Source organism: Marmota marmota, unplaced genomic scaffold (genome assembly GCF_001458135.2).
Source record: "Marmota marmota marmota unplaced genomic scaffold, marMar, whole genome shotgun sequence".
Classification (NCBI taxonomy): domain Eukaryota; kingdom Metazoa; phylum Chordata; class Mammalia; order Rodentia; family Sciuridae; genus Marmota; species Marmota marmota.
The window spans coordinates 7,017,767-7,030,088 of NW_026000305.1; the positions used below are offsets into that span (position 1 = coordinate 7,017,767).

The window sequence follows — 12,322 nt, forward strand, 5'->3', positions numbered from 1 at the left end:
CTTTACACAGGATACCCCTTCAATGGGAAGCCAGATACCAGTTGAACCCAGCTTCTAAGGTCCCTGAATAGTTCTATCATTTTATAATCCTATGAGAACCTATTCTTTTTACGTTTACTTTCAAAAGAGAAAATCCTTCAAACATAGATATTTTGGGAGTGCCTTTCTTAGGAGCCAATAAAAAAGTACAAATACATTCATGACAATAATCTTGTCTTCATGTAGATATACAATGACATCAGAATATTCAGTTGGGAGACTGGGGAATTTTTATGTAACTCAGATCTAATTAAACTCCTGATTTAGACATTTTGAACCAAAACTCTTTCTTCTCAAAATATACAAAACCATGTGAAGAAATTTATACTGATGCATGTCACTCAACCAACAACAAATGGGAGAATAGTAGAAAAGGAGAAGCATCAGCTCTCAGATTTCCTAATAGAAAGTACATCCTAGTTAGCTGAAAATTCCTCATTATCAAGCAAATGTCCTTTATTTTATTTTATTTTGCTTTTATTTTTTACACATATTTATCTCTGCTGACTCTTGCCATAATGAAAAGAGTAGCATATAATTGCTAGAGAGCCCCGTCCCAATTGTTCCACATTCTACTGTTTCCAGACAGCAAACATCAAGCAAAAGTCACACATTTTTGAGCAGGAACATACAGAGACCAGTAATTCTGACAGAGCTCTTTTCATCATAACAGCAAAAGTTGCTTAACATACAAATTGATGCTGGGAGTGAGGCCTGAAGTTCAACTAGGACTCTCAGCAATTGAAATGAGGCTCATGTACCGAAGAAGAAAACCTACTTTATGTACTCCCCAGTAAGTCAGTATATGGAGGGAGAAACATAACCAAGTAAGTAAGCTGGAGTTAAAACAGGGCACATGATGGCTCTTCTTTAGGTTGCATTTAGAGAAAGAAAGAAGGAAAAAAAAGGAAACTGGGATTTCATTATGTCTTGAGGTTTACTCCCATCACCACCACCAGAGACAACCCTCTCATTTTGTGATGAATAATTGTGAATAAACAGAATTTCCTACATTGTGTGTGGTAGTCTAACTGGTAACCATATAAAAAAAGGGAAAACCCACTAACTTTCTGATAAAAGAGTATTTTCCTAAATGAGTTGCAAAACAAAGAGGATTTATTTTTTGCATTTGGCACAGAGGCTTCAAGTTCAAAAGGAAAATAATGGTGCTGTAATTCAATGTGACAAAACTTAATGAACTGAAAAGTCCCTTACTTCCTGGGTCCTTCTATTAAACAATATTTGTACTAGGAGGTTTCAGTCATTTCTCTGATTTTGTGGGGATCTATTTAGTACCTGGAATCTGGTGAAATACTGTCAAGTCAGGTTTGGGGTTAGGCTTGGTCCAACTTTGTTCCCAGTTCTTAAACACCTTACATTTAATAATTGAGTCCTTACCTCCTCCACTATTTTTAACCAAAACTCTAGTTCTCAGTATCTGGGGGGATGTGACTTTTGATGAAATGGAAATTGTAACAATAAAAACCAATGGAAAACTCCCATAACTTAATAATGTGCTGATGTTCACTTGAACAAATGTAAGTTAAACAAGCAATTAGTTCTCAGGCACAGAAACCAGGCCTCTCTGATGCCTACTGCTTTACTCCCATGCATGATATTGTACTTCCAAGTCCTGACTTCAACTGTGTACCCTGGACTACAAATAAGTCACTTATCCTGATCGAGCATTGATAAGATTTTCAAAACAATACAAGGTACCCTTGGTTAAAATATATCACAATAGTAGTTTATCACTGATTCCAGGATGTTAGTTCTTACTCTACTAGTTGAATATTAGCCTGTGCAAATCCATGAGATTAAAACTAAAAGTACAGCATCTGCTGACAGAAGAAGCCCTTAAATCAGCACTTGTGTGTCTTCTTGGATCCTATCAGCAAGCCCTAGCTATTTGCTTCCAAATTTTTTGGGGGGTGGGGATTGAACTCAGAGGCACTGAACCACTGAGCCATATCCCCATCCCTATTTTGTATTTTATTTAGAGACAGGGTCTCACTTTTGCTGAGGCTGGCTTTGAACTAGCTATCCTCCTGTCTCAGCCTCTGAGCCACTGGGATGACAGGCATGTGCCACCATATCTGGTGCTTCCAATTTTTTTTTAATCAACTTGTAAAAATATCCTATTTTAATACTGATATAGTTAAATCTCTCTCTCTCTCTCCCTCCCTCTCTCCCTCTTTCCCTCTCTCCCTCTCTCCCTCTCTCTTGTGGTGCTGGGAATTGAAACCAGGCCCTTGTGAATGCAAGGCAAGCACTCTACCAACTGAGCTGTATTCCCAGCCCCTGATGTAGTTAAATCTCTACACAAAGAAATTGTCTCAACTTTGACAACACTCATTTTGAGTAGAAATGTTCTTGTGCTAAGATGGATGATCTGCTTTAGAATAATATTTCTGACTCCTTAGGGTTTTGGTCCCCTCCCTATTCCTTGTCAGTTAACCTCTTTTCTCATTTTACTCCTCTTAGAGACAAGAGAGAAAGATTTCACATTAATCTAATTAATCTGAACCACTGGTAAGAGCAAAATCATCTTTACTGTTTTATGAAATTAAGCACATGTGAAAGTTGTTAGCAAATTATCTACATATAGTTGAAATGTTGCCACTTCCAGCAACAAAAAAGCTTCTGAACTTAAAGCCAAATTGAGCATTTTGTGTTTTTAATTCTGGATATGATTAGTAAAGCACAATTTCTTATTTCCAGAAGGAAACAAAATAGAAAACTTGATCAAAATCTCATGTTGTTAAGGCCTTTTTATTTATAAAAATAAATAATATCTTTTCAAATGGATTGCTATAGAATCCAGTGTGGAGATTTCATATAACTAAAATTGTTGAAAACTAAGAGCAAAATACTAGTACTTTTGACTTTGTTAACTGTAAATCTTAAAATTTGTTTGGATATTTTTCTTCCAAAGTCAAACACAACTGAATTTCCACATTTCTCCATCTGAAGATATGTGGATTAAACCACTGAAGTTATTTTTTATTTTTTTAAGAACTGAAGTTAATTTATGTCAATTAAAACAAGCACTATTACAATCAGAGTGGTTACTATACAAAATGCAAAGATTTAAATCAGACATCTAAAAGAAGGATTTCTGGGCAGTTTCTCTGCTTTAAAGTTACACAAGTTGCAAAGATGTACTGATAAGGACAAAGCTCCATAGGATTTCATTGACAATTATGTTTATACATTCTTTTCTCTCTCTCTTTCACACACACACTCTAATAAGAGATACTGTTGGTTGTCATGCCCCTTCTTTGTAGTTATAAGACAAAGTTTATTTACCCCATAAAACCTGATCTTTTCTCAGACCCAAAAGTGGGGAGTTTTGAGTAAGTAAGGCAATCATGGGAATTCCATTTTTCTTGTCAATAATTGATTTAGAAATGAACAAATGATGCTATTCTGGTCAATGATATCTCAAAGAAAGTTTCTAGGAGTTCTCTAGGAAAGACTGCAGAATTTGTGCTTATAATTATTAGTATAGGCTACTCAAGGATCAGGAAAGAAATATGAAAGACTGAGACTTCTTCCAGATCTGATTGTTTTTTCCTCTTGATAAATCCAACAAAGTTGAAAATGTCTCTCTTTATGCAATCCAAGAAATATTTCTATGCATAACTACACTGTAATGAAAAGTGAAATTGTCCTTATGACCATACATGAGATTTCTCTTAGAAACATTTCTCATGGTCTGGTTTAGAAATTTTTATGGTGTTGGTATTGGTTTACACGAAATCCCTTGGTGAGGTGGAGGCCTCAAATGACAAGCACTAGAGGTCATATTTTAAGACTGCTTCTAATGATATATGATACTGGTGGTGAAAGGCAATGGACATCTGTTATACCCTGTGGTAGCATAGTGTCACAGATAGAACACTGAACCTGGAGTCTTAACTGGTCTGTGTTCAGCTGAAGCACTTTTGCATCCTAGTTGTGTAACTGTGGACAAGTCTGAATTCCTGGGAAACTCAATTTGTTCATCTGTGAAAAGAAGCTGATGAACTCTGCCCAAATGATTATGGAAGTTTTATAGAATACAGTTAATGAAGGGTAGTAAAACTTTCCATTCTAAACAGATGGAATATGTTACAATTCTATTGCAGAGAACTTTAAACATCTTTAAGGAAGATGGTATGCTTCATGTTTCTGTATTTTCTATGTGGCAGAAATCTGGACACATAAAAGCAGCTCAATTTATATTTGATTTTAGTGGATTAAAAAATTAAATATTCTAAGTACAATAATGTTCCATTAATATCACACTTATTTTTCTCCCTGTGTCTTTATAGAAAGACAATTATCAGCAACTGTTAAATTTTAATTCAATATTCTTTTTGAGCATCTTCTTTGTAATAGGCAATGGTCTAAACACTATCAAAAATTCAAAGGTGAGTTAGACAAAGGCTGATAGAGGCTAAACATGCACACACACATGTGTATTTTATTGATACATATATATGATATATATATAAATGAATTAATTATAAAACATGACATTACTTAAAATAGTATCAGAATACAAATATGCTTTATTCTTCCTTGAAAAAAAAAGTGAATTCCAGAATCTCTTCAGGCACTATAGAAACACAGGGACCTCAATTTTGGTTCTTCCACACAAGGACCTCAAATTTGGTTCTTCCCATCTTCCTTCATGAAGGCAAGCCAAAACTATAAATTCCATAGATAGCCCTACCTTCACATAGAAAACACAGAAATGAAGATAATACTAGTAAAAGCCGAGAGTAATGTCAATGTTGTTCTAGTTAAATGTGTAGTGTGCTGTGAGAAGAACTTTACTAATAACATGCCATATACTACAAAGTATAATTGATGTGCCTTGAGGTTTCCAGTTTAAGCTTCTGCAGATGCTCAAGATTGAAGTATGATTTAGAGAAAGTAAACTAAAAGAATATCTTCACTTAAATGCGCTTGCACACACATACACACACACACACAGAGACATGGGAATGGGGGAAGACAAGGAAAAAAAAGATACACAAAGGTGGACAGGGAACAAAGAGAGAGAGTGAAAACAAATTGTGTGTTTAGATGATTTGGTGAGCACTATAGTTTGAATCTTCAATGTCTCCCAAAGGCCCATGTGTTGAAGGTGTGCTTTCAGCCTGTTGTACTACTGGGAGGTAGTGGAACCTTTAGGATGTGGGGCCTAGTAGACGGAAATTAGATCATTGGTGCCATTCCCTTGTTGGGAATATTGGCCTGTCTTCTTCCTCTCTTAATTTTTGCTCTTGGTTGCCAGGCGGTGAACAGGCCTCCTCAGCCACATTTTTCTGCTAAGATATACTATGCTGCCACAGGACCAAAGGAACAGTGCCAAGTAACTGGACTAAAAACACTGAAACCCTGAGTAAAGATAAACCTTTTATCTTTTGGTAGTGTATTGATAAAGAGCTTGAGAATAAATCAATTGTCAATTGATGCTAGGAATTGCTTTTGAACAATGGTCTAAACACTACCAAAAATTCAAAGGTGAGTTAACAAAGGCTGATAGAGGCTAAATACACACACACACACACACACACACACACATTTGTGTGTATTTTATTGATATATATATATGATATTTATTAATAGAAATATATATCTCAGAAATTTTTTTTTCACAGTTGATGAAAAGCTAACAAACACAATGAGAGAATTTTTTGGCTTTTATGAATTTTCCTATATAAACATATGAACAATTATAGTTACCTTTACTCTGAAATGCTAGAAAGACTTCTAGTTCATTTGGGATGCAAATTTGATATTTGAATGTTTTTCTTTTAGAGTTGTCTTTGGAAGAAATTTCTGGGAGAATCATATTTTTATAGTCTTAGCACATTCATCATATCATTTGTTGAATATTATTATTAATTGGTCATCACATTCTCTTCATATTTTCATCCAGTTTCAAAATTTCTTTCTTTCTTTCTTTCTTTTTTGTACCATGCTGGGGATTGAACCCAGGGCCTTGTACTTGCTAGGCAAGCACTCTACTACTTACTGAGCCACATCCCCAGCCTTAGGTTTCCAATTCTGTAGACTACAATTCTCTCCTAAGAGAATTGATTTCTTAGGTCATTCCTAAATATATGTGCATTTTCTTATTTGTGTATGCTTCGTTGTTGTTCAATAGCCATTCTTGGCATTAATTGACAATTGATTTATTCTCAAGCTCTTCATCAATACACTAATAAATTATATACTGATTTCACTACATTAAAAGTTTCAACCCAACAAGAATGGTGAAAGGAAGACTGAGTGTTCTCGCACCACAATAAACTACTCATTATTTGCCCTATAAAATTGACAACAGTAGAGAAGTAAGCATTGTGCATTCCATGTGAATAAAAGTTCTTCTTAAAGTTTAAATATATACATTACAATGAAAATGGAAAAAATCTCCTTATTTAGACATTGGTATTTGTGTAATTATCTATTTCTATTTATAAGTACTATTATTCTAATCCTCTCTATTTAGTAGCATCTTTTAAATTATAAATCCCAGTGCCAAATGTGAAGAAAGAAGACACTTGTTTTGTGTTAAGTAAAACAATCAGAACATATGAGAAGAAATCCCTCCTTTCCAAGACGTGTGGACAAAAATGTCTCTGTATAACTCATCTCAATGTGGTGGAGGAATTACAATCCTCAGTTGCTGAAACAAATTTAATATTCTGAGTGGATAATTTCTCTAACTTGAAAGTCAGAACTTAAAATTGATGAGTTGATGAAAAACAGCACAGAAGCTGCCACACACTACACTGTTCCTTTTTATGCAAGATCTCCTTTTGCACTAGCACAGAAACATGGCATCCATACTGATATATAAACAGTACTTTCTGTGGAGACTGAATTCATACATTGGAATAGTTGAAGATCTTGGGAAACGAATATTTAGAAGTCAATTTCAGAGAAAAATAAGAAAACAAAAGTCAAGACCAAATTTGTATTCATGAACAAAGCAAGTCACATGATATAAAATAACTTGGGATTTTGTGTTTCTTAATACTAAACTAGGAAAAGAATACGTTGAGCCACCAGTAAAAGTAAACATGAGGATAAAAATAGTAGTTTAACAATGATTAATGAAAATGCAAATGTTTGTGCTTTCTTTGAATGGGAACATAAATCTGAAGTCAGAAAGAAATCTTAGTATTACTTTATGCACTGAAACAACTGGACATTTTAAAAAATAAACCTGGGACAAAACCTGATTTTGTCACTTGTATTAGGCAGAACTAGAACTTCTGTGAAGTTTGATCAGATCATGCATACATATACTACTCAAAATTATATTTTAAAAATTTCCCAAAGATAGTCTTCAGTAACATAATAATTTTTACATAATTACCATAAGATTCATTGAAAGTGTTAACATTTTCACTTGATTTTTCACTTGCCCAAAATGACAAAGATAAGGTGATTTTAAAAAATTAATGTAGGGCAAAACTTCCTCTTAACCTCAAAGATATAGCCAGGTCATTGTTAAAGGATGATAGAATGCCTTCTCACATTAAGGAAATGGATCTTTCTATCATCATAGCTCACTAGCTTACAAAGAGTGTCTTCAGTAGAGTGAAGAAACAAAAATCTATTCCAGAGAGCAGGTTTCCTCTAGTACCTTGAGGGGAAAGCCCTGTATCTGCTCCCAGAGTTGAGCTACATATGCAGGGAAATAGTGGATATAGAAAATCGCCTAGATTTTTAAAGGTCTAAACCAAATTCCTGGAATTCTATCCAGAATCAGATGACTGGCCATATTTTCCTTTAGCTACTTCTCTGCTGACAGGAGCAACTGCAGAACACAGAAGAAATGCGCTTTAGGATAAGCATCCTGCAGTCATGGGTAGGCCAGAAAAGTTTTTTTACAACTCTTTTTTAATATTTATTTTTTGGTTATAGGCAAACACAATATTTTTTATTTTAATGTGGTGCTGAGGATCGAACCCAGTGCCTCACACATGGTAGGTGAGTGCTCTACCTCTGAGCCACAACCCCCGCCCACAGAAAAGTTTTTAAAGGGTTCCAAACGTAGTTAGTGCTGAACAAATCTTAAATAGGAATCCCTATTTGCAATATTAGCAGGAAAATAACCCTTCATTTCTATAGAGAATATGTTGATTATTTCTCACACTTTGAAACCAGTTCCCTTCATGATTTTTCCATTTCTTTTAGTGTCAGCAAAACAATATAGTGGTTTAGAGTGTAAACACTGGAATAAGATCACCTGAGTTAGAATTTGGTCTCCAGCAAGTTATCTATACCTCAGAAATTCAGTTTCTTCATTCAATGAAACATGGTGTGTAATAATACCTCTCTCAGAGTTGTTGTGCTAAAGAGCAAATGATATTATCAGTTTAAAGGCCTTCAAACAGAAATCTGGTTTTTGATGTTCCTTAAATGGGTAGTACTATTATCAAGGGCACCACCTTTTTTTCCAGTAATCCAAAATAAAATTATTTTCCTAATTTTTCTCCTTCATGTAACTTATGCTAGCACTGAGTCTTTTAAAATATGACTTCAAAACCTCTTTGGGTGATGTCCTTTAATTTATAGTATCTCAATCAGTCATTAATATAGTCTACTACCTCTCACCTGGAACATATAAGAGTGTCTCCTAACTGGTTTCACAATGCATTTACTGTCAAAATAATATTCATAAATAGATTGGGAGGTGTGAAGCCATTGCAGGTAAGGTAAGGATATAATTATTCCCAGCAGCATTGGGGGCAGGTGGAACTACTATGGTGGTTTGTAGAATTTCTTGCCCCAATCCGCAGAATAAGGGCAGTGATCTGACTATAAATACTGAATAACCCATGACAAGTGTGCTATTTCCATTGTTACAGATTGCTCTATAAGGGCAAAGCTATATCTGTTTTACTCAGCATTATATTCCCATGCTGACCACAGTAAAATGCACATAGTACATCCTCAGTAAAAATTGATGTTAATAAATGAATTAATGAGTGAAATGGTATTACAGATGCTCCTAATAACTTTAGCTTTGTGTGACCAAAGCTGTGGTAATTTCTGAAGATTATTCAAAGACGATTGATATTGTTGCTTGGCATTTGATTGCATGCCATGTTCCATTCAGCCCCAGTTGTGATAATTTAGTCATCATCTGCCATGCAAGAACAGGAAAGTCATTTATAAACTTGAATAGTGTGCATTCAGACATTATTAACAATGTGAGCTGGAATTGGCATGGCAGCCAGATCTCCACAGTTTCCAAGACAAAAAAGTGATAGAAATTGATTCTGAGAAACAAGAAGTTGTTGCTGAGAAGGACATAATAAAAGAAAAAGCTTAGTCAATAAGAACCATTTTTTTTTTCAGTAGACATATGTTCACTACTACTTCAATCCAATGAGCAGGTGGCAGTTTATATTTTGAAATTCAAAAGGAAAAAGAGGAGCTGGGGTTATAGCTCAGTGGCAGAGTGCTTGCCACCTCACATGTGTGGCACTAGGTTGGATCCTCAGCATCACATAAAAATAAATAAATATATTTTAAACAAAGGAAAAAGAAACATGTAGAAAAAAATTTGCCATTCCTGAAATGGATATTAACAATGGGTGTTGTTGTTACTCTATGATCCCAACATAGATTTACCATGTACATATTGAGAGGGAAATAGTGGTACCTGCCAACTTTGCTGAGGCTGGCTTTGAACTCACAATCCTCCTGCCTCAGCCTCCTGTGCCACTGGGATTACAAGCCTGTGCCACTGTGCCCAACTCACAAGACTATGTCTTAATCATATATGTCTAATAGCAGCAAAGATCTTTCAGAGAGGTAGGGTTGGCATTCCTGTTCAAATGGCCAAATCCTTCAAAAGTCACAATAGAAGTTAGATATTGATGTATGTGACTATAAGTTTGACCTTTTTTCAAGAATACCAAAATTCAGACACTGTGGGATCTAAGTCTAGAAGCTAAAGGATGTTTGAAGCATAAAAATAAAATAGATAATTCCCATAAGCTTGAAAAATAAGTATGTCACACACCAAAATAAGAATTCTAGGATAACCAACCAGTTCACTCTCCCATCCTTTTCTGAATAATTTAAAAGGTATTTCCTTCTGTGTTATCACACATGATCTTCACAGCAGCAGAATGCAGCAGAGGAAAGTGCAGCCTCAGGAGATTAGGAGAATTATTCAATGTTACATACCCAGCAACTGATCATTTATTGTCTTGGTTGTGAACAATGTGTGGATCTATTCTACTGAAAAAAAAAAAAAACATGGAAGTAATCTGTTTCTCCTATGTGACCCCATTGGAGGGAAGATAAACTAGATCATATGTTACTATCTTAACCAGGACCTTTCACTTAGTACATAAATGTGTAGGAGCAACCATTTATCTATCCTTGTGGTAAGGATCACAGAGCCAGATGGGTACAGATTCCAGTTGTAGTAAAGGTGATGGCAAACAGAAGGTAACTGTAAAGAGAAACATCCCAGGAAGTTGAGATTCCCTTTGCCTACACTGAAAGTTGCCTGAACAAATGTTAAATTATAATAGACAGAATTGAGCAAGAATAAGTGAAAGAATGCAAGATGCCAAAGTTGCTAAGCAAACTCAAACTTCCTGTTTTATAAGGTTCTGGCCCTATGTAAGGCACAGGCTCCTCACTGTTTCCCTCCATCCACCTTCCCATCTGTGGCCTATCCGAGAAACTGAAGGCTGTCTTCACAAAGCTCCCACAGTGGAGACAGGAGAGGGCTTCAGAGTCAAGGAAACCTCAGTGGGAAAAACTCCAAGTTGAAATTTCTTGGACTGAGGATTAGTGACTCTTAGTATATTCAAGTGCTTTTAGTTAATTAGAAGGGTAGATGGGGAATTCTCTAACAAAAGCTGTGTTTTATTATGTTTTGTTGGGGTTTATGTTTTGTAATGCTATTCCCTTCACAAAGCAGTCCCTCTTCTGTTTTCTGCAGCAGGATTATTTATAAAGCCTGTACGACTAACTCCCAATCACCACCATCTGCAGACTGAATTTCACCTGGTGAAATTCTCTATTAATGTCACCAATCTGGGAGAACTGACTATAAAGAAGTAGCTTGATTACACTAAGCAATCCTGTAAGTATTCCAGTAATAATTTCTAACTTGTCCCCTCTGAGATTATTGGTCCCTTCCCCATTAGCAGCTGGCTAAATTTTGTATTCCCCACCTCCCTAAACACACACATTTCTGCTTTTTTTCCCTGAAGGTTTCACAGCTGGTGGCTGAAGAGAAACAAGCTCTGGGCTGAGAATTTACTCTGGTTTCCCTTACTTGGGAGAGTGAAAAGGTCTGGATTATTTCACGGATTCATTATGAGCTTTCTACCCTGCACTGTATCTCAATCATGTTTTTTCCACAAAATGGGGAGATGGGGGGACAGGAGCCCCATTTTTCTGATTTAGGTAGGGAATTTAAATTATAAAAAAAAATGCATGAAAGAAAAATATTGTTGAAAATTAACTAAGTAACTATAGGCTGGCTTCTAGGTGTTCTTGAAATGGAAGGCATTATTATAAAGGTGCAGAACAGTCGTGGAACTGTGTGCTCTTGGGCCTGTGTGGTTGCGGAGCTGTGGAAGCTTGGGTCGGTGCCAAGTTAAAATCCTGGGCCCCGCAGGGGGCCAGGCCCAAGTTTAGGAAAACAGAGTCAGAATCAGGGGCTATTGTGGTCTGGACTTAAGCAGAAAGACACCACACTGCAGGTTTCCTTCCTGTCTCGCTCTTATCTGACAGTGCAGAGGTTGGGTGGGTGCGTGCCTGGGGTGCAGGTGAGGCACGTCTAGCTGGAGCCAGCCCTAGGCTCCACTTCCCCTTCTCTTCCCCAGTGTTAACTCCCCACCCGCTACCCCCTCCTCTCCAGCTCCTGGGCCCCCTCCCGCTCCTCCCTCAGCACCTCCCTGTGCCCGCCCACGGTCTCCCACCCTGCTTGGGACTGCGTCATAAGTATCCTCAGACCTGGACTTGCAGCAGCGTTAGGCAGACAGGGGAGAAACTAGGTGCTGCTTAGGCAAGCGCGATCTCCTCCTCTTCCAACCTGCAGCCCAGGACGCTGATTCGAGCCGCGCCTTACCGCGCAGCCCGACGATTCACCATGGTGAAAATCGCCTTCAACACCCCCACCGCGGTGCAAAAGGAGGAGGCACGGCAAGACGTGGAGGCCCTTGTGAGCCGCACTGTCCGAGCTCAGATCCTGACCGGCAAGGTAGCTGTACCCACTCTGCCCCTGAATGCCTGCTAG

At 37.0% G+C, this 12,322-nt stretch overlaps 1 protein-coding gene across 1 annotated transcript in view; it reads left to right on the forward strand.

Annotated features, from left to right (window-relative positions):
* The first annotated feature begins 11,893 nt into the window (after positions 1 to 11,893).
* The window catches only part of Itm2a (integral membrane protein 2A), a 7,421-nt gene continuing 6,992 nt past the window's right edge, over positions 11,894 to 12,322 (forward strand). Inside the window, exon 1 of the mRNA XM_015502136.2 lies at positions 11,894 to 12,286. Coding sequence (XP_015357622.1) covers positions 12,176 to 12,286 — 111 coding nt within the window. The 5' untranslated portion in view covers positions 11,894 to 12,175. The remainder of the gene's footprint in view (positions 12,287 to 12,322) is intronic.